This window comes from Xenopus laevis, chromosome 1L, assembly GCF_017654675.1.
Source record: "Xenopus laevis strain J_2021 chromosome 1L, Xenopus_laevis_v10.1, whole genome shotgun sequence".
Lineage (NCBI taxonomy): Eukaryota > Metazoa > Chordata > Amphibia > Anura > Pipidae > Xenopus > Xenopus laevis.
The window spans coordinates 156,617,279-156,639,488 of NC_054371.1; the positions used below are offsets into that span (position 1 = coordinate 156,617,279).

The 22,210-nt window shown below is 40.4% G+C and overlaps 1 protein-coding gene and 1 long non-coding RNA gene across 2 annotated transcripts; one reads left to right on the forward strand and one right to left on the reverse strand.

Moving 5' to 3' along the window:
- Nucleotides 1–8,642: 8,642 nt before the first annotated feature.
- On the reverse strand, nt 8,643–10,857 carry LOC108715381. The gene is made up of 3 exons (XR_001935505.2): nt 10,739–10,857; nt 9,601–9,705; nt 8,643–8,818 (listed from the first exon to the last, which is right to left on the reverse strand). It is a non-coding gene; the product is annotated as an uncharacterized LOC108715381 (long non-coding RNA).
- Nucleotides 10,858–10,966: 109 nt separating this feature from the next.
- On the forward strand, nt 10,967–20,194 carry zmat5.L (zinc finger, matrin-type 5 L homeolog). Its single transcript, NM_001093865.3, is given in 5 exon segments — nt 10,967–11,225; nt 12,240–12,302; nt 15,142–15,222; nt 18,547–18,649; nt 19,977–20,194. Coding segments are annotated over 5 exon segments (498 nt in total). The 5' UTR covers nt 10,967–11,098; the 3' UTR covers nt 20,101–20,194.
- The last annotated feature ends 2,016 nt before the right edge of the window (nt 20,195–22,210 follow it).

The window sequence follows — 22,210 nt, forward strand, 5'->3', positions numbered from 1 at the left end:
TGGGGATTCCTGTAATAGAGGGAAGAATGAATGATGCCAATACAGGGAAATGCCACAATATATATAAGTTTAGGGTTTGTTTTTGGTACAATGGGAGAATTGATTGAGGGTGTGAATACTTATATAAGGCAGTGAATCCTGATATGTATAGCAGAGAGGGCTGGTGCATGTGAGCTCACAATCTCTTCTTTCTTTCTGTGTCCCCAAACAGTGAAATTTCCAAGCGACGAAGCGTTTTCATAGCGTCTTCGAATCGATTTTCAGACTGAATTTCCGAGTGATTTCACAGCGATTGTTTTATAGAGATATTCAGCCATATTCCATCTGATTTTTGGCGTTTGGAAAAAACATCATCCTTTGACGTCAGCTGATATCTTCTTTATAACCCAACAGCTCTTTTAAGAGCTAAAAAACTTGGGCGCAATGACATTCTGCACCCCCTGGAGGAAGGTAAGGCAACTGCTACTGTTTTATCTGAATTTGGGGTTTTGTTGTATACAGATAAAGTATAGAATGTAATAGAATCTTTCTCTTCTCCTTCAGCCACAGGTGGAATCCAGACCCCTCTCCGAGATTTATAAGGTGAGTAGAAAGGAGGGTAAAACACTTGCCGCTACTGCCGGAAGTGAGACATGTTTAGTACCCTGGGGAATATTATGTTATCAATAAAATCTTTCTTTTTTTCTATTTAATTTTCCAGCCTCCTGATGGTCGGCTGACCAAGGATTTGCTTCTTGGAGAAGGTGGCACCGGAGACGTCTACAAGGTAAGGGACCAACCACTTCCTAGAGAGTAGGGGAACTGAACAAGATTGTGATCACTAGACACAATCACACAATGATTTAGGCAGACATATCAAGCGTTTGGTTTGGGGGCTGCATTAGACCCTCTCTTTCCTACTTGTATATAAGTCAACCCTTTTGTCTGTATTACAGGGACGACACCATCGTAAAGGCATGGTAGCGGTGAAGATCGCCAACATCAGCCGAGTACTGTATCTTTATAATTCCAATCACTATATATCAATCCTATTTGTGTAGTTGCCTATGTGAGCTAAAGGGATTTCTATTATTCCACTCCAGGATGAAGAGTCAGTCTGCAGGGAGCTGAAGTTTCTCCAGCAATTCAGCAACCACAAGAACATCGCCTCTTACTATGGAGCCTACTACAGGGCTCCACTCACGGAGTGCTCATCGGAGCTCTTGGAAGTAAGAAATGATTTACTGTATCGTGTTCTTTCCTCTTGTGCCAAAGCAATCTCCACTGGAAGTGATAGAATACATGACCTTAAATAATTTCTATATATTGCAGATTGTCCTCGAGTACTGTGGTGGAGGCTCTCTCTACAACCTCATCAGCAAGACCAATGGCCAATCCCTGAAGGAGACCTGGATTAGCTATGTCTGCAAGGAGGTTTTAAAGGTAAGGCAGATTTATCTCTTTGTTGGGAATGTTTAGTCTTATGTCTGTTATAGTCTAATAACCTTCATCTCAATCTCCCCAGGGGCTGCACCACATTCACAAGAGCCGGGCCGTTCATAGAGACATCAAGAGCCTGAACATCATGCTCACAGAGACGGCCAAAGTGAAGATCAGTGAGTAAAACTTACAGTTATAAGAGTGATGGATGGTGGGGAGCTTCTGTGAATATGGAGTCAGGGGGTTTCATAATTCAGGTTTCTATCTTATTGTGGTTAAACAAGTTATTTTGCATTAATAGATTCTATCTGTCATTTCAGTCGACTTTGGAAACAGCTGGGACCTGGACCCGCAGACTGGGTTGTGCCACGAAGCGGACGGGACTTCACATTGGATGGCTCCCGAGGCCATAAGGCAAAAGGGCCAGCGCCTGGCATACAACACCAAAGTATGTTGTACTTCTAATACTTGTAACAACATGGAGCATTTACTTATCAGTGTTAATGGGACATAGAAGCAGTCATTTTCTCATGGAGAGAAAGGCTTTTTTCTGAAACGTTGGGTTTCTTAACTTTTTGCACAATGTGTCTGCTTTAATATATTTGCTCATTTGCATTGTGACACTAGTGTTATGTACTGTAACTGCAGTAATGGAGATGTATTGCTGTATACACGTTTATATATAATAAAGCATTTTTTCACTTTTACATATACCATGATGTGTTCATTTACTAGAGGTTGCATTGGGCTATAAGTTGTATTCTGTTCTATTTTGGCCATAATTGAGCTAAGGAGAATGGCGTGTACTTTTGCACCCATGATAATATATGTATATGTTTCTAAAAAGGAATTGTATATGTGTAACCTTTTTACTTTTTTTATTAAACACCCACTAACCCAATTCTCTCCTTCTAATGCTCTTTGGTGTGTCTTTTGCAGTGTGACATCTGGTCGCTGGGGATAACTGCCATCAAAATGGCCGAGGGAAAACAACGTAAGTGAATCACAACAATTGTGGCTACTTTATTTTATACATTGAGCAGCAGAGGTTCTATATCAGAATGGGAGGAATTTGGGGTGTTTTGCTATTTCCAGCAAAAAATAACTTTCTATAGATTAAATAAATAATTTCTAGACATGTTTGATGGGCCTGATATATATATATTTTTAACTTTTAGCATATGCAGATCAATCCGGTGGAGCACCTGATAAGAGAAGCCCAACCACCGAAGCTTCAATCAAACAGATGGTGAGTCGGTCCCTGCTCTTGTCACTGTACATTGTCCCTGTGCTTGCAGACATGGAACTCCCCACATTTTCTTAATAACACTTGGGACATTTGGCAACTCCTATATCCACTTAGCCGCTTCCACAGTCTGCCCTCACCATGTCCCTTGTCTGTACAAATTTGGAATAATGGGGAGATTTCAGTCTCAGCTCCGGGGGATGTGTATTTTGTTTAAATACCTCCTAAATATAAACAGAGGTTTTTAAATATAAATAGAGGTTTACACTTGTATGTATGTATGTATAACTTTATTTGTAAAGGGCTGTTAAGGAGCCGCTGCACTGTACAGTGCATAAAAGTACAATATATAAAAATATATAAAAGCATCCATGGGGGAGACAAGTCACATAATAAATATATACAGAATCGTAGGACAAAGAGCTAAAGTGCTATGTGGTAAGAGACATAGTGGGAAGGAGGCAGGTGCGCTCCGCCAATGAGGCGAGCTGAGGCGCTCGCCTCAGGCGGCAGCGCCAGATAAGTTTCCAGGGGCGGCAAAAAGCCGCTCCTGTCACTTTAAAGAGCCGAATTTCCGGTTTTGAAACCGGAAATTCGGCTTTACTAGTGCGAGAGAGCGCAGTTGCGCTCTCCGCACTAGTGTTTCTGCGAGGGGAGGGGCGGCATTTAAGGAGCCGCCTCAGGCGGCGTCTTCATTAGAATCGGCGCTGGAAGGAGGTCCCTGTCCCATAGAGCTTACAGTCTATGTGGATGGGAGGCTAACATAGAGGTACAAATTGGAGATGAAAAAGTGCACAAGGTAAGGCATAGTCAGTAGGGACAAGACTTTGGGAGAAGATTTCTATAATGTGTAATGCTGTAATACTATGGGTCTCACTTCTCCCTAAAGAGATCAAATCAAAATAGATAGATAGATGAAAGATTGAGGGATAGATAGATATCTATTGATAAATGCAGGGATAGATAGATGATAGATAGACAATAAATAGATAGATAGATAGATTATAGATAGACGATTGATAGATAGATAGATAGACAATAAATAGATAGATAGATAGACAGACAATAAATAGATAGATAGATAGATAGATGATAGAGGATAAATAGACGATAGATAGATAGATAGATAGATAGATAGATATACTGCAAAATATATGTATATTCTGGGGTATAGCTAATGGTTACTGGGTAAAAGCTTCTGGAATCTGGAAATAATAATCTGGGGAGGTTTTTTTGCTAGCTAAAGCTAAAATATCTTTTTTTCCAGGTCACAACGTTTTGTGTCCTTCTTGGAGTCCTGTCTAAAGAAGGATCCTACGGAGAGAGGGAGTGCTGAAGAACTCCTGCAGCACCCATTCATCATCCAACTGCCACCTAAGAAGATCATCAGGGCTGAGATTGAAGAACATCTCCTGACTCTGCAGAACCCATCGGCCAAGAAAGGTGATGGAATCCATTATATTTGATACAACTGCACCATCACACTGTCAGGTTTGGGTGCTGATGAATGGAGCCTATATGCTGGATAATCCAGGTGATACACATTTACTGCAACAGCAAAAGCCATGTTATGATAAAGGAGTTTTTAATGGAGATGAATGAAATATCAATAACAGTATAAACTGAAAGATACAACCTGGGTAAAGGCAAAGCAAAGTCCAATAAACAGGCGGAGAAGGTCTGGGCAGGCAAGCAAGGTCCAAAGAGAAGGCAAGGTCAAAGGCAGGCAGCGTTCAAGCAGGGTCGAGATAACAGGCCAAAGGTCAAACCAGGGAATCCACAGAGAAAGGAATTAGGAACCAGGTGGGAACAGGAATCAGGAGTCGAGGCAGGGAACACAGGAACCAGGCAGGGGACACAGGAGTCAGGAGTCAGGAATCAGGAATCGCAAGTAAGGGGCTGGATCGGGCTCAGGAGCTCAGATAATCAAGCCAGGATCTTAAGGCAGGGACAGGCTTATAAAGGGTCATTAATTGGGAATGGAAGACACATGTGGATAATGAGGCAGGGGAGAAAGAATATATTTCAAGTCTGTCCAGAGCAGTGTCTAACATGAGGACAGAGATCCTCCAGTGGCTCACCCTGGTAATGCAGAACCTCCCAACAACAGGGACCAAGGTTTGATTCCTGGCTGTTTCTGACACACACAGTGTAACTCAACAGTTGCAAGAGTTGGTTTTATTATAATGGCACTGGGAATAATAAACATGTTAATGGGTACTTTAGTTTAATATTATATTTTAGTATAATGGTGACAATGGAGTTCTAAGACAATTTGCATTTGGTCTTCAGTCTTTATTTTTTTGTTTATGAATCATACACAAGCTCTAATTAGTATTCATGAATTACAAATATGATTTTTCCCTATACAGGACTGAAGGGAATAGCTCTCTGGACCCTGAAACAGCTGTGGTGTGCTTGTCAGACATCTGCAGAACAAGATGCAGCTCTGCAAATGGCCCTGGAGGGCTTCTCCTGTTATTGATCTTGTGGCCAATAACATCAACAGCCCAGAATGAGTTTCCTGAATCACAGCCGAGGAAAAAGAAACATCCACAGGGTAAGGTCCCATCTCCATTCAGTATCCCTGTACAATGGTTCCCAGCTGGTAGACAAATAGCAATTTGATCCCCTGCTGTCTGGTGTTTGTCTACATTGGTAGGACCCAAATCCTCACTGTGCACAAGAGGTGGGTTCCGGCTAGAAGATGCTTAAGTTTACATTTCTTGGTCATAATCCTCCCCATGTGTGAAGCAAATAAACACACCAGGCAGTAGGGGCTGAGTCAAGGTTTTCTGTGCTAATGGACATAAGTCTCACTGCAGCAGCCGCACAATAACACAACAGGGTAGAATGCGATTGAGAAGGCTCGGGCATTATTTTCTATTCCCAAAGCCAGTGCATTTATTTCTAAAAGGAGCATCAGCCTGGGAGAAAAACTCCCTAACATGTTGGAACCCCTACTGAATAAGGATTGTGCATAAATGCCATGCCTCTGAATGAGAATTAATGATGATCTATTACTGACTGATATGTTTTTCTCATACAGATCCAGTGGCGTCTGCAGCTCCACCAGCAACATCTCCTTTCAAGCTGATGCAGTTCAGCAAGTGGAAACTTCAAGATTCCTGTACCTACACCAGCAGGGACTTTATTTCCTTCTGTAGCTCCATGACAATATTCTTTTCAGACTACCACATCTCCACCAGTGGTGTCTTTGCTACAGTTTACATCACTCCACCCACACACATCTCTACCTCATAGTTCCATCCATCTTCCTTTTTTTGCAGACTACTACAAACTCCAACATCTTGCCTTAAGCATCTACATTTCACAGAACCGTAAATACAACATTCATATCCACCTCTACAGCTCCACTAGCAGCATTCACATTTTCAAACACCATAGCTCCACTATTAGGACCTTAGTTTTCATTAGTATCCAATTACCACATCTCCATCCAAGGACTTTTCATTTAATTTTAGCTCCACCACCAGCCCTTATCCCATATTTTACCTCGACCCGCAAGCTCTGTCCTTGTGCTAACACACCTCCACCAATATCTTCTTTTATTTACAGATCATCAAGAGTTTCTCCTCTTTAAAATATCTTTTACTCCTTGCCCTTCTACCTGCACCTCCATTGGTTCTTCCATTCCACCAATACCAAGACATTTAGTCACCACCACACAGCACACACTAAAATGATGCCCCCTACACAGAGGCTTCTCTTCTCCACTTTTTTATTTTGCCCCCCCCCGCAATCTCCTAACACTAATTCCTCAGTGATTTCTCCTGTTCAAATTGTTTCCTTTCTAAATTCTATCCTCTCAGGCCTTCCACTCAACAACCAGTCACATCTCCTACTCTAAACCCTGACATAAACTCTTAGTACTGATACTGACATAAACTCATAGTACAAGTTGATCCAGGGACTTGTCCGATTGCCCTTTGGGAGTCAGGAAGGAATTTTTCCCCCTCTGAGGCAAATTGGCTCTGGCTTCAGATGGGGTTTTTGCCTTCCTCTGGATCAACTACTAAATAGGAAGATCCCTTTTACACTAAAACTTGAAGCTAATGGATGTGAGTCCTTCCCAATTTAATCTAAAATGCATGAATATAACATTCAATTTATAAATAAATATGTTAATACACATTTCATTGGTGTTCTTGCATTTTTTATAGTTCTATAGTATTGCCAGGGAACATTACAGAGGAGGGAGACCTCTAGTGCAAGGGAAAAGGGTCACTGAAAAGTGAAGGTGGAATCAAGAGGCAAGGATGGGAGAAATTGGTGAAAGAAGATGCTAAGGATGAAGAAATATAAAATGGGGATAAGCCATGTCTGGAGCCAGTCCTACTGATCTGCACTGATGTCAGAGTATTGCTCAATCAATCACATACAAATGATATATAGTGTATATAAACATATCACTGAGATTAGTACATTATGAGACTGGGTTCAGAAGGTGCTGACTTATTAATATGTTATTTTGGGCCTAGCAGGGACTTGGATATACATGTCACTGCCATTAATATCCTTTGGGCCAAGGAGAAACTGACTCATTGGGTCTAGAAAGAGCTGACCCATAAACATGCCACTGTCATTAGAAGACGTTTGTCCCATGATTAAAGTGTCCTTTGGTATTATTTGGGCAGAGGAAGGGCAGGTCTGTGTGATGTTTCATTGGGCATCAGTCCATCCCGTGATTGGTCTACTGATAACAGTTGGGATATTAATGGCCACTGGAAATTCAAGGAGCCCTGGGCCAAAGTAAGACTTACATAATTTACTCTAAATTTTGATTCGTAGTGAATATTTTACCATAGTACCCTGCTCCCTAGAGGTTCACTGCACATATCACTCCCTTTGGGAAAATGGGAAGAGGAGTCACCAGGTAAGTTTTTTCTGCTGAAGTGGGGGATGTAACTTCACCAATGACACGGCTGAGAGGCAGTACAGCAGCCCCTCTGCCCTGATATTGATCCATACAGTTTATGTTTAGTCCTGGATTAACTTGCCTTTTAAGAGACAAGGGTTAAGTTTATGTAATTGCAGGGTACAGCCGTATCAAGCGTCTCAGTTCTGTTGGGCCCAGGCCTTTAAGGAATCACATGTTGATCTTGCTGCCTCCCTGCTGCATGGTGTTGCCCCCCCATGCTTTAGAATTAAGTAGTAGTAGAATACCCATGCCCACTGACATACAGAAGTAGGGGAAATAGGAGACGCTGCTTGTGGGAGTTGGTGCCACCAACAGGTTTTCACAGTCCATTTCACTGATTTAGGCTGGGTGCCAGCACAGTCCAGTCAGCTTGGAAGAGGCATTATACTGGGTTTGTGCTGTGCCAGGGACATTATCATACATGGGCCCTCAGAAGGTCCTGCCTGACCAATATCTAGGGTTGTCACCATTTTGGAAAAAAAAATCTGGCTGTACAGAAAGGGGAGGGACAATGAGGGGGTGGTTTGGGAGAAAATATGGTCAATATGCGAGCGGGGCATTATAGGAAGAAGGGCAAGAAGCAGAGCTGGAGGCAGGGACTGGGGAGGGACAGGACAGGGGTGGTACGTTAGGGAATTATAAATTTATGAGCAAATACACTGCTGGTTAAATGTGTAACACTGGTCCCAGTCTCGGCTGCTATATTACTGGTAAGTCTGGTGATATGCCAACCCAATTCATATCTGATTGAAACTCAGCCATATGTATCTGGCCAGGTTTGAAATGGACCCTTGACTGAAGTAGCCACTGATCAGCTCCCTGCTCTTGTACAGTCCATTGGCCAGACTAGTCCACCTCTCAAAGAATGAGCAAGGGAGCATATTTCGGGTATCAGATCTAAGCAGGAAAAATAATCAAACAGCAAATCCAAACACAGTGTATAGATCTATATATTCAGTAGGACATGTGACAGGGGGTTGAGATCTGATAATTAAACATCCCACAAATGGACAAATATAGAAACATCATACAAAATAGTTTATTTTTATTTATTTTTTGTACAAAACAGAAAACTAATGACATTCTGAATTATAAACACGGGGGCCTGGTTTCCATCTGTATATAAATGAGCAGCTTTACGACCGTAGCGGCTTCTTTTTGTAGTCGTTGGTGGCTTACTTCAGCTTCTCAAAATATTCATCCAACTTCCTCTGGAGTTTGCCCAGAATTTGCAGAAATGAACAAGAGAGAGAGAGAACGGTTTAGTATCAGTCAATAAACCCCTTTTACTCACATCCGTGTGCAGAATAAATACCTAGAAATGTTCTTTTAGAGACAGTTCATTGTGTCTGGTGCAAATGGATATAAGAGGGATGACTATACAGGGGATCAGTGATTGGAACAACTGGGGGGCCCCCCAACAACTTGGCAGTACCCAGTGATTTTACATTTTCTCCTCTTTAAAGAAAAGTTGAATATAAAAATGCTAGAACTGTTTGAAGCCTGAACAGAAGTGCTTAAAGGGGTGGTTCACCTTTAAGATCACTTTTAGCATGTTATAGAATGGCCAATTCTAAACAACTTTTCAATTGGTCATCGACATTTATTTCTCATAGTTTTTAAGTTATTTGCCTTTTACTTCTGACTCTTTCTAGTTTTCACTGACCCCCATCTAAAAAACAAATGCTCAGTAAAGCTACAAATGTATTGTTATTGCTACTTTTTATTATTAAGGTCCTCTCCTATTCATATCCCAGTCTCTTATTCAAATCAATGCATGGTTGCTAAGGGTAATTTGGACCCTAGCAACCAGATGGCTGAAACTGCAAACTCGAGAGCTGCTGAATAAAAAGCTAAATAACTGAAAATCCACAAATAATAATAAATGAAAAGCAAATTGTCTCAGAATATCACTCTCTACATCATAGTAAAAGTTCATTTAAAGGTGAACAACCCCTTTAACATGAGACAGGGAGGACAGCAGAGAACTCACAGCCTGATTGTCCCGGTTACTTTCATTCTCGCCCAGAGCCTGCCGGAGATGGTCAATAGCTGAATAAGGGAACCAGACCAACTGAGAGGTTGCATAGAGAGGAGCCTGGGGGGAAAGAAACATCATTATTATCCTTTATACAGCACATGGCGTCTCCAGTAGAACTGATTTTCCTATCACAGTTGGTTCAGTTCAGGAGGCAATAAAGTCATCAGTAAATTTGCAGAGGGAAACAGACACTCCATATGGATAGTAGGGATGCACCGAATCCAGGATTTGGTTCCGCATTTGGCCTTTTTAAGCAGGATTCGGCCGAACCGAATCATATTTTGCATATGTAAATTAGGGGCGAGGAGGGAAATCACGTGACTTTTTGTCACAAAACAAGGAAGTAAAAAATGTTTTCCCCTTCCCACCCATAATTTGCATATGCAAATTAGGGTTCGGATACCGTTCTGTAATCGGCTGAATCTTTCGCAAAGGATTCCGGGGTTCAAACAAATCCAAAAAAGTGGATTTGGTGCATCCCTAATGGCTAGTGCCTTAAAGGAGAAGAAAGGGCTACAACTAAGTAAGCTTTATCAGAAAGGTCTATATAAACACACCAGTAAACCATCAAAATAATGCTTCCGATTCCTATGTCAAAAGAAACACTGCATTTCTTTCCTTTTATTGTGTACACATGGGCTTCTGTATCAGATTTCCTGTTTTCAGCATAAATCTCCAGGGCTTGTGCTTGAGTTTGCTCCTCTCCCTTTCCCCCCTCCCCTCTCTGCTGTAATCTGAGCTCAGAGCTATGAGTGAGCACGGAGAGACTCAGGAAGTGATGTCACACCAAGCTAATATTGCAGCTGCTATCCTAAACAAACAAAGAGCCTCTAGAGCGGTTTACTCAAGTATGGTAAAGCATTCTACAGAATAAATATAGTGCTATAGCTTACACTATTGCAGCTAATCTATTGGCAATAAATGACTTTGGTATCTTTACTTTTCCTTTAAATGAAATGAGCATACGTGTTTGGGGTTCATCTAAGAAGCCATACCCCATAAAAATTCAGAGGCACACTGATCCCTTCATCCCCTACAAACATCCAGCTACACAATGAACTGCTCAAAACCTAAGGTAGCATTTGCCTACAATACAAGTTGGCAACTTCGGGGATTTAGTTGCAGGTCCTGTCAAGAGTCCGCAGCCGCCACTAGAACCCATTACCACTTTCCCATGTTCGAATTTGCCGCTCACTAATAGTTAAACCGCAGTGGAGCGGTCACATGGTAGGATCACATGACCGTGACGTCAAGTCCTTTCCGAGGATAGGAACTAGCCACTACCTTGCCGCAATCTCTCTGCGTCGGCTTTATCTAATGCGCATGCGCCCCCGGGTCTCACTCAGTGAGGATTATGGGAATGGCAGAGCAGGTTCCCAGTTGGGTCGGTGTATAAGTAAATGTTAAGCGCAGCCGTTCCTGAGTGGGTCGAGCAGGCTCTGCTGAGGCAATGGGGAGGCGATATTTCTGCGACTACTGCGATCGCTCTTTTCAGGACAATTTACACAACCGCAAGAAGCACCTGAATGGCGTGCAGCACCAGCGGAGCAAAAAGGCCTGGTTTGATACGTTCAGAGGTGAGAGCACTTCCTGCGTCCCTCATGACATGCTCTGTGTCTCCAAAGGATTCGTCTCTCATGCGGCAACGTTTATGCTATATTGTGTGTAAAGTTAGCCCAACTTACATATACTACTGATCCTACTATACAGTGACAGACAAAAGCTGCAGGAGGATTCTGGGGGCTGCTAGAGAGCTGCTGGCCCCACTTACAGGGTCTTGTGTCCCTGGTCTCGTCTCATTTGTCCCTTCCTACATTCACACTGTCCATCCAAACACAGGGAACAATAGGGAAAAACCTATTTATCAGGCTGTGGGAGAAGCATTACAGGTGATGTTACCCAGAGCAAACAACCAGCCATTACATTTCAACAGTTAGAAAACAAAGACAAAAGATCTGATTGGTTGCTATGAGCAACATCGCCGGTAACCTTTCACCCCACTTTTTACACAGCAAGATAAATAGACCCCAAAGTGTATTGCCCTTGTACAGGATCAGTCTGGCTCACGGTGCTATTGTGGAATACTATACAAGACAGACCTGTATATGGCTGCCCCACTTCTTGCTCTGAAGCCATAGGGGTGTACAGTACGGTAACCCCAATGCTAGCACTTCAGAGCACAGCATTTCTAGTACTGAAAGCCACACTATGCTCTAAACTATGTTTGAATATATATAAATATACATATGTGTGTGTATATGTGCATGTTATCTAATTGAAGCAGTAACATGTGGCATGTACAAGTGTTTGCTTATGTGAGCCCAGTGATGAATTGCATTAGTCCTACACCCTCTCTGAGCTGGAGCAGATGAGCCTCCTCCTAGTGGCCTGATTTGATTGATATTCATATGTAGGTGTGAGAACAGGAGAGTGGTATGAAAGTGCAGGCGTGTGCTCCAAATATCATTTTTGCAATTTTCAAAGACCATGCAAGATTGTCGATGTCACTATGCACAAAAATACCCGTTAATACAAGGTTTAGGTTGGTAACCGACACGTTTAATATCTGCCTCTTCTCTTGCCTTTCACAGATGCTTCGGAGGTCCTTGCAGAAGAACAAACCAAGAAACTTTGCAGGAGATTTATACAGTGTGGTAATACTCTTTCCTCTCCTCTTCTAAAGGTGTTTGATAACACTCCATTTCCTATATTGCAAAAGGAAAAGTTTTGCTCACCACTTAATTGTAAAGCATTAGGTGGGGGTGAAATGAGGCTGTGATCACAAAATTCATACAGTCAACAATAAGAGGTCCTCTGCATATATATGATAACCGGGGTACAACTTTCTTCTTGCTCTTTCCAGTTTTAAAATGGGAGTCACTAACCCCAATTTAAAAAAAATACTTTATAATTGTTATTGCTACTTTTTATTACTCCTCTTTCTATTCAGGCACTTTCTATTCATATTCCAGTCTCTTATTCAAATTGATGCATGGTTCTTAGGGAAATTTGGAGCCTAGCAATCAGACCACTAAATTTGCAAACTGGAGAGCTGCTTAATAAAAAGCTAAATAACTAAAAAACGACATGTAAAAACAAATGAAAACCAACTGTAAATTGTCTCAGAATAACACTGTCTACATCTTACTAAAAGGTAAATTAAAGGAAAACAACCCCTTTGACATTTTGTGCATTATTTGCTACTATAAATGCCCTTCCCTTTAAACAAAACATTGATTATTTTTTCATATATTGCTATAAATGGACAAACAATCCATGTTTTGTTTAAAGGTAAGTAGCATTCTTTAGTACTGGTATGGGACTTGTTATCCAGAATACTCGGGACCTGGGATCTTTAGGGTAACTGATCTTCCCATAATTTGGATCTTCATACCTAAAAAAGAATAGTAACACCAAAACATGAAAGTGTTTTAAAGTAATAAAAATATAATGCAGTGTTGCCCTGCACTGGTAAAACTGCTGTGTTTGCTTCAGTAACACTACTATTGTTTATATAAATAAACTGCTGTGTAGCAATGGGGGCAGCCATTCAAAGTAGAAAAGGCTCAGTTTACACAGCAGATAGCAGATAAGCTCTGTAGAACATAATGGTGTTATCTGTTATCCACACGAGAATGACCGTCACGGGGCTGTCGTTATCTAATTTTATCTGTGTAATACGCAGGGTCTCCAAAAGCCACTGTCCTTGTTGTACAAGGTGCTGCAGTTGCCAGTAGTCCCTGTCCTCCTTATATAATGTGCTTGAATTGCTTGAAACAAGTTAGGGACCACCGTGTGGGGTTTACTTGACATGGTATGGTGGCTTTTCAACTTTATGATCATAACTTTGTAACTAAAAACCCCTGTCTTTGTTAACAAATGCACTTGCATATATACTGAATTACTTAGACAGGGGCCCAGGGAATGTGCACTGATTAATTGGCCAAGTCAGTAGCACAATTATACTTTAATACATTTTACTTGTAGCCATTGTTTACACCATATTTATCAACACCGGTGATGTTGCCCATAGCAACCAAGCTGATTTTTGTGTCTGTCTTCTGACTTGTAAGTGACTGTTCAAATCTAATTGCTGATTGGTTGCTATGGGCAATATCACTGTTGATGTTTGTCTCCAGTGTTGATAAATACGCCCCCATGTGCACTGTTCTAGGGTAACTATTATTGTTACTGTACAATGTGCACTGTTCTAGGGTAACTATTATTGTTACTGTACAATGTGCACTGCTCTAGGGTAACTATTATTGTTACTGTACAATGTGCAGTGGTTGCCTGTAACAACTGCACTGTGTGTAATGTGGCTTAGTAGCTGGTACAATCACATAGTATATCCCGTAACCATTGCTGTTCTTAAAGGGACAATAACACCAAGAAATTTGTGTTTTAAAGTAATATATACTGTTCACAAAAACCTGTTTGTTTGCTTCAGAAACACTACTATAGTTTATATAAACAAGCTGCTGTGTAGCAACGGGGACAGACATTCAGGCTGGAAATAAGGAGAAAAGGCACAGGTTACATAGCAGATAATGGATAAGCTCTGTCCAATACAATGGTGTCTTGTCTGTTATGTGCTATGCAACCTGTGCCTTTTTTCCAGCCTGAATGGCTGCCCCATGACTAAAAAGTAGCTTATTATATAAACTATAGTTGTGTTTCTGAAGCAAACACACCAGTTTTACCAGTGCAGAGCAACATTAAGTGATATTTAAATTACTTTGATACACTTTTTTTCGTTGGTGTTACTGCTCCTTTAACCTGCTTTGTTCCACCACAAGGGAATAAGAGTTAACGGAGCCCATTTATGTCTATATACCCACTGCACTACACTGTACCATCAAACTGAAATGGAACGCTGCTTGTTGCATCTCACCTGGGTTGGATGGTTCAGTGTGATTAAGTCCTGTACTGAAACACAAAAAAAACCCGAACTGCACAGAAACACACGAGCAACCATCTGCGTGTGAGTACAATTCATGTAAGTACATGCAAATAAAAATGACCTATGTATGATTACTGACTGTGTGCTACCTTAAAGGCTCTTGACTGATTGCTCATTGCTTTCAGGCACTTTGCTGTCCCAGTGCTCTTCTCTGTTGTATATTAATTATTTGTTAATTAAGTGTTGTTTCCAATGCCATTTCTGATTAAAGACCATCTCCCTTGTTATATAAGAACATGTTGAGGTACCGTTAGGCATTAATTATATTTGTAATGAATATGAGGCAGTGCATGATGGGATGCATTGTCACTGTGAGATAGGTTGCTTTATTTTGCCCTTCTCCTAGAAGCACCTTAATAAGATTGTCTGATGGCAGCACATGGCAATGCTCTTGTACGGTGCCCTCTATACAATGTAATTGAAGGTTAGCTGGTGATGTCACTGCCTGCTGCTATTGATTATACTAATGTTTTTGTCCTTGCAATGAGTACTAAAGTATCATTATTAAAATTATGAGTTGCCTCTTTCAGGTCAGTGTGACTTTGGCCCTGGCTGCCGCTTTTCCCATCTGACAGTAGAGGAACTGGAAGCTCTGAAGGGTCAAGTAGAAGGTAAGTGAAAACACTTTATCACAAAGTCTCTTTCACATAATGTTTGTTTAGGCTCATCCTTTTTCCAGCCTTGTCTATCAGCCATTTTTGCTTCAAATGTTTAATTGCTGCTTTGGCAATGGCTTTTTTATTTATTTATTTTTAGTTTTTTTGTTTTGCAATAACATACAGAAAGGAAAAAAAAAAACAAAGGCATAATGGCAGTAAGGAATATGACATTTTGCTGTGGTACAAAAAAAAAGAAAAAAGAAAAAGGTATATACGTTACATTATGCATTGCTGTAATAAACAGAAATAAACACGTGAAATTTTACATCTCTTTAGTATTGTCTTTACTCGCACAATTGCTGTCTGCAGACTGAGCAGATCTTATTTTGCCATTAAGAAAAAAAAAACCCAAAAAGGGACAGAAAGGTGAGGAAAAGGAAATAAAGAGAACCGATAGAAAAGAAAGAATAGAAAGTATTTGTCCACATTAAACTTAACTTAAAGATCAAAGAGCATGGCACTGTACAGGGCAGACCCTCAGTAAAAGACTATACTATGCTTTCAATGGGAGCAGGAGTCACTGTGTTATACCTCTATATTGGCTCAAAGATCCCAAATCTTAAGAAACTTATCCATTTCCCCATTTGCTACAAATGTAAGTTTCTCCATTGCCATGTAATTATCCAGTCTTGCTTTGACTTGATTCAGATCAAGTTGAGGTGTTTTCAATGCCTTGGCAATGGTTTGTTTAGCAGCTGAAAAGATGTGACTAATCAACTTTCTACCATATTTGTTGCTACCTGCCACTCTCCCATGGAGGAGTGCTATAGCAGGGGATTTACTTAAATTTAACCCTGTAGCACTTGCAGTCATAGTAAAGATTCTGGTCCAGAATCGTGCTGCCTTAGGGCAGGACCACCAAACATGTAAGAAAGACCCTGTTTGATCACAAATATGGAAGCATGTTGGCGGTGCCGACGGGTACCACTTAGATATCTTTTCTGGAACTAAATACCATCTCGTTAAGACTTTCTGGGATGTTTCCTGAATTAATATACTTGGAGAGCACGTAGTCATATCCTGGAACCTGTCTAGCCTGTCATCTTCTTCTAGGGTAATGTGTAGCTCTTCCTACCATTTTAGTATATAGCACAGATCCTTCTGGGGCTGTTGTGAATTAACATGTCATAAATTCTGGAAATTGCCCCTTTAAAGGGGAGAGTGTGAAGACATAACCTTTAGAAAATAGTGGGGGGAGGTAAATTTTGAGGGTCTTGCCCCACCAGAGACAAAACATAGTGACGGATTTGAGCATATCTGAAGGTTTCAGAACTAGGCATAAGATATTTTTCCATTAAGGATTGTATAGAGATCAATTTATGCTCAAGGGTTAATCGGTATAAAGTTGAGAAATTATTTAATCGCCACCACATAAAGGCACCCTTTTCGCAGCCCTGGGAAAAATCTGGGTTGTTAAGTATGAAAAGAGCTGGGCGATCGGGAGACATTAAGGGATAAGAATCCCGATTACCTTTTCCAGATTTGTAGAGAATGATTCACAGTGGGGGGTAGAGAAGCTTGTGGGTTAGTTAGTATGATATGAAAAAAAGACACCAACACATATTAAACTTTAAAATCACTTAGTCTTAACTTACTGAAACTTACTGATCCATCGTGTGGCGCTCGATTTCTCCTCCCTGGCTATCTCCTATAAGGAAGGCAGAGGGAGAAATGGAGCTCCGTACGATGGATCGCCGATCGCCTTTTCTGAAGAGGAGCGCAAGCGGGGTTTCGTTGTTATTTCTTAATAAAGGCTTAGCGACTTTAAAGTTTAATATGTTGTTCTTCCTTATTTTGATTTTATTTTGTAAACTGCTTATTTTATCTACTCAATAAACTACCCGAATTTAAAAAAAAAAAGTTTAATGTGTTGGTGTCGCATACAAATGCATTTTTCCAGTTTATTTTTGCTGTTACTGGTCCTTTAAAGGCACTGTAACACTAAAAAAAAATCCATTCTACCCTGCACTAATAAAAAGCTGTAGCCTGCACAAAGTTCATTATTTTCAATGCTATTAAAAATACCTCAATACAACTGAGCTTCCAGTCTACTGAAATAAGGCGATGGGGCGATATTCACACTGCAAGATCCAACGTACCGCACTCAACATCTCCTGCTGGCCGACTTCATTGAGCTTATCTTAGTGCAGGATAGAATAGTTTTTTTTACTAAACTTTGACTGAGAGTCATCAGCCATTATGGGCTGGACAGAGGAAACCATCTCTAACATGATTTTTTCGGATCGATTTGTTATAGCCATTGCAACATACTCTTTCTTTTGTGTTTGTTCTGGTCAGTTGTTCTAAGGTGGGTAGATATGTTAATGTGCCCACCATCTCCAGACCAGGCCACAGGGAAGGTTTATGCTTCAAGCTTAACTCCTGTAAGTAAAGGCGATTGGCTGATGGGCTGAAATGTTTAGAGCCTAATATAGGCCCATCTGAGTGGCTCAGAGGCCTGTATGTCGTCCCTGTGTCTCTGCTTCGTGTAAACCCCTAGTTCAGCCTCTGCTAAGTAAGTCCCTACAGAAACTGCAATTCAGGCTATGATTGCCAGACCAATTGAAGGACATATAGAAAATTCATCTAGAAGGGATTTGAATGTAATTTAAATGCAGTTAGCACAGCCCTGAAAAATGCATTTATTACATTTGTCCCTGACTTTTGAAATGGTTTGGTAACCCTACTCCAGACTAGTTGTGCAAGGCTCCCTGAATTGTCAAACCCAATATATTGCTAATATATATTACTTCCTCAGAGGCCATTTGTTCCAATAGAGCACATAAGTGGTAATTTTTGACTCCTCATTTCTTCTCTTTTACTGCACTGTTCATGTGTTACAACAAAACTACTGCATTCACAGAACTTGTGCAAAACCAGTGTATTTACTTAAACCAAAGTTTCCCTATCTATCTGTTTATTTAAATATTTTGTGCTGTGAACTCCTTCTATTAAATTCCAATCAATAACTCCACTGGCTTGACAAGTACAATTCATCCTGTTTTAGGGTTTTGTCATAACTATTCTTACATTAATAATATGTAATGTTGCCCCAGGCTAAGACATCTGAGACCAAAAGGTTTATAGGAGTTCAGACAGATATGATTCAAGCTATAAATATGTGGGCATTTTGGATAGCCAGGAATTAGCAGAATTGTTGTTGTCTCCTTTTTACTTGTTGCCCATTAAGTATACCTGGTGGGCAGAACTATCCCCCCCCCCAGCACAGTTTTGTCACAATTGTATTGTTTAATGGCTTAGTACTTTGTCTTGCAGCAGAAAGAAGGGCAAGAGAGATGCAGAGAAGACAACTGCCCCCTTGCAATGTAGAGAGATGGCTTGAAGAGAGAGCCAAGAAGAAGAAAGCGTGCAGTAACAAGTGAGTACAGCAGAGGGAGCTGTTGGAGCAGAATGAGCCAAATTGCATACTCTATCACTTATAACTTATAGGTATTATAATTCTTCCTCGCTGTCTCTCGCCTACTCTCCCTCATAAAGTTTCAGTGGGGGTGGTAGGGGGACAAAAATGAGCTGATGGTAACAGGGATTTCACATTTCCTCATATATAATATAACCTGTTTTCTGTTCTCTTTGCTTAGTTAAAGAGATACTGTCATGGGAAAAAATTTTTTTTCAAAACGCATCAGTCGATAGTGCTGCTCCAGCAGAATTCTGCACTGAAATCCTATTCTCAAAAGAGGAAACTGATTTTTTACTGATTTGATACTGTCGGTTTCCCAGGAGCCCCCAGTCATGTGACTTGTGTTCTGATAAACTTCAGTGACTCTTTACTGTTGTGCTGCAAGTTGGAGTGATAGCACCCCACTCCCTTCCCCCCCCCAGCAGCCTAACAACATAACAATGGGAAGGTAACCAGTTAGCAGCTCCCTAACACAAGATAACTGCTGCCTGGTAGATATAAGAACAACACTCCATGGTAAAATCCAGGTCCCACTGAGACACATTCAGTTACATTAAGTAGGAGAAATGACAGCCTGCCAGAAAGCAGTTCCATCCTAAAGTGCAGGCACAAGTCACATGACTATAATGTACATTAGAGGACATTATAGACAAATAGCAGGGGACCTTTTTACCCATAAAGTGGATCACCGTACCGTACCAATAATATTGGCTTTGCAAGCTACTTCTAACTTTGCCATAAAGTATTTGCATGATGCTTTTACATTACCTGTCTGATCCCCCATGTTCCTGTATGAGGGGGCTGCCATATTTGTGCAGCAGGAGTCCGTTAGCATTAGAAACTGTAACTAACAGGCTGAGATGGGACAGTCAGGTTGGCAAAGTCAGAGTATCAGGCTTAGGAACTTCAACTAACAATTATATACAAAAACAAACCTCTCAACAAAAAATGATCAACATGACCTATAGGTAACATTTAATGTACATTCATATGCTAAAATTCATTTTTTAGTGTCAGTATCATTTTAATGACCAGTACATACAGTTCTTCGATTATTTGGCTGTACCAAATTAATATTGCAACATACAAGTGACAATCACAATTTCATTACACTGTTGTAGTGCTTTGGCCATATTGCTGATACTCAATAGATTGCAAAATCTAGGCTGCAAAGCATCAACCTGTAAACCTCTTTATGGCTTTTTTTTTTTTTTTTTTTCTCTCTCACTGATTAGCCTGCATTTCAGCTGCATCATTAACACTGTTTTTATTTTTCTTTCTTAAGTGATTCTGTTTCTCAACCACCCACCTACCAATTGCCACCTGGCTGGCCACCTCTGTGTGAGCTGCCTCCTTCACTCCACCCCCCCTCAGAATGGGATGAACCACCTGGCCAGGAATGGGGCTGAAACTAGAAGAAGATAAGAAAGGGCATATCTGCAATGTAGTGTTCACTGATATTTTTTCTTTTGTTTTATATAATAAAATTGTGAAAAACAATAATTTGAGATTATTGATGAATGTATCCCAAAGCAAGGATGGTTGTGCATGTGTTTATTTGTAAAGTAAGAACATGACATATTATGAAAAATGTACCTTGTTGCATATTGGCATTATAGAACGATGGGTGTTGTGTTTTTATACAGCTCTTTTAAATGAGGCCACTTGCCAATCTTACCTTTTTTAACATGGTGCGCACTATTTTATTGTTTAATTGTACATTTTTAACTCTTCTGTTCTGTGTATTCTACTTTAGAGATTCCTAACCGGATCTCTTTGAGCTCTTGCTGAACTGTAACATCTAGCTCTCATCATTCCATCCCTCTCACCTGAATGATGCTGCCAATTACAGTTCAACAACAGCATGTACATCCCTGCTATACCTTGTCAGCCATTCTGCATCACAGATTTATGTTGCTTTCCTTTTCAGAACCTTCTAATTTGTTCTAATACAGTCTGTTTTTTATAGCTGATCTGCAACACATATCAGGCAGTGGTAGCACATTCTAACAATAGACATGGACCATTTTCACCTGACTAACTTTTTTTTGTTATTGGGTTTATTTATTCCTTTTTCTTTTCTATTTTTCAGCAGCGCCCAGCAACCAGACAGTTTTTAGTTTTTGAATTATTTACATTTTGTTCAGAAGCTCTGCAAAAATATTCAACATGTTTGCTAAAGAATAGCACATTCTATAAAGAAAAGTAGCAATAACCATAAATCTGTATCCTGACTGACCATTTGTTTTTTAGATGGGGTCAGTGACCCCCATTTGAAAGCTGTAAAGAGTCAGAAGAAGAAGACATTATTCCAAAACTATAAAAAAAAAAAAAAAAAAAGACAGGCAATTGAAAAATTGCTTAGATTTAGCAATTCTATAACATATTAAAGGTTAACTTGAAGGTGAACCACCCCTTTAACCCAATATTTGTCTTTGTATCATCAGGCCCTATCCTATTCAGATTTCCTTGCTATTGTCCTCTTAGTTCTCCACAGCTCATGTAGATCAGATTCATTATTGGTTCCTAGATGGGCTGAACCACAGTATTAAAATTTATATGGTAAAATTTTAAATAGAGGTTTTACTTTACTTACTACAGTCTCAATTGCTCATCCTACTATCTGTTTATTTGGACATATTTATAAATTAGTGACCTAACCGTTCATTACCTTTCTTGGATTCTGCAACAAGTGCTCCTAGATGGAGACCGTTCAGTAAACTTGGCAAAAGGTGCATTTGCCTCAGGCTCACCAGTACACGGGACTCACCGTTGGAGCTTTGATTAAAGCATCCCTCAAATGACAAAGCTCTCATTCAATTTATCTGGAAGAGCTCTACAACATAAGCATTTTAACGGTTTCTTTTCCTCTTGAGGTGTGATTACAGTTTATTCAATCCCAATGCCAGGACGACTCCCCTGGACCTTGATGTCTACTTCAGTATCACAGAGCATTTCTTTATTGCCTGCTTATTTATTGCTTATTATTATTTATTGCTTATTTATGTTCACCTGCTTTAGAGTAGTAATTTTTGGCTATGTGGGGCCCACCGATGAAATGTGTGCCCTGGGTCCACTGGTACCTTAAAGCAACCTCTAAATCAGTGGATTTTTAAAATATTTTTTTTGAAGAAACATTTGTAAATATTGTTTTCTTGACTGTGGTAAACACGCCCCTTTATATTTAAGAGGGGGATCTTGCAGCTTGGCATGAATGCTGGAGGTCTCTCATGTGCAGAGCTTAATAAATCTATATTGTTGTACATTCTATGCCATCATCTCTGGCTTTAGTTTCATAAAATCAAAGTAGTATACTGTGTGACTGCTGGTGGCCCCATGGGCAGAAACCATAATCTTCCTGAAGTTTTAACTGCGGCTACATATAATTAGCTTGCAGGTTGAATGCACTATAATCGTACTGCAACCGTGCTGCAATATATAAAGATATGTGGAGCTTGTTCGTCTCCAGAATACATTGCTAATCTAGAATTACAAGGTCTGCAAGACCGTATCTATGGA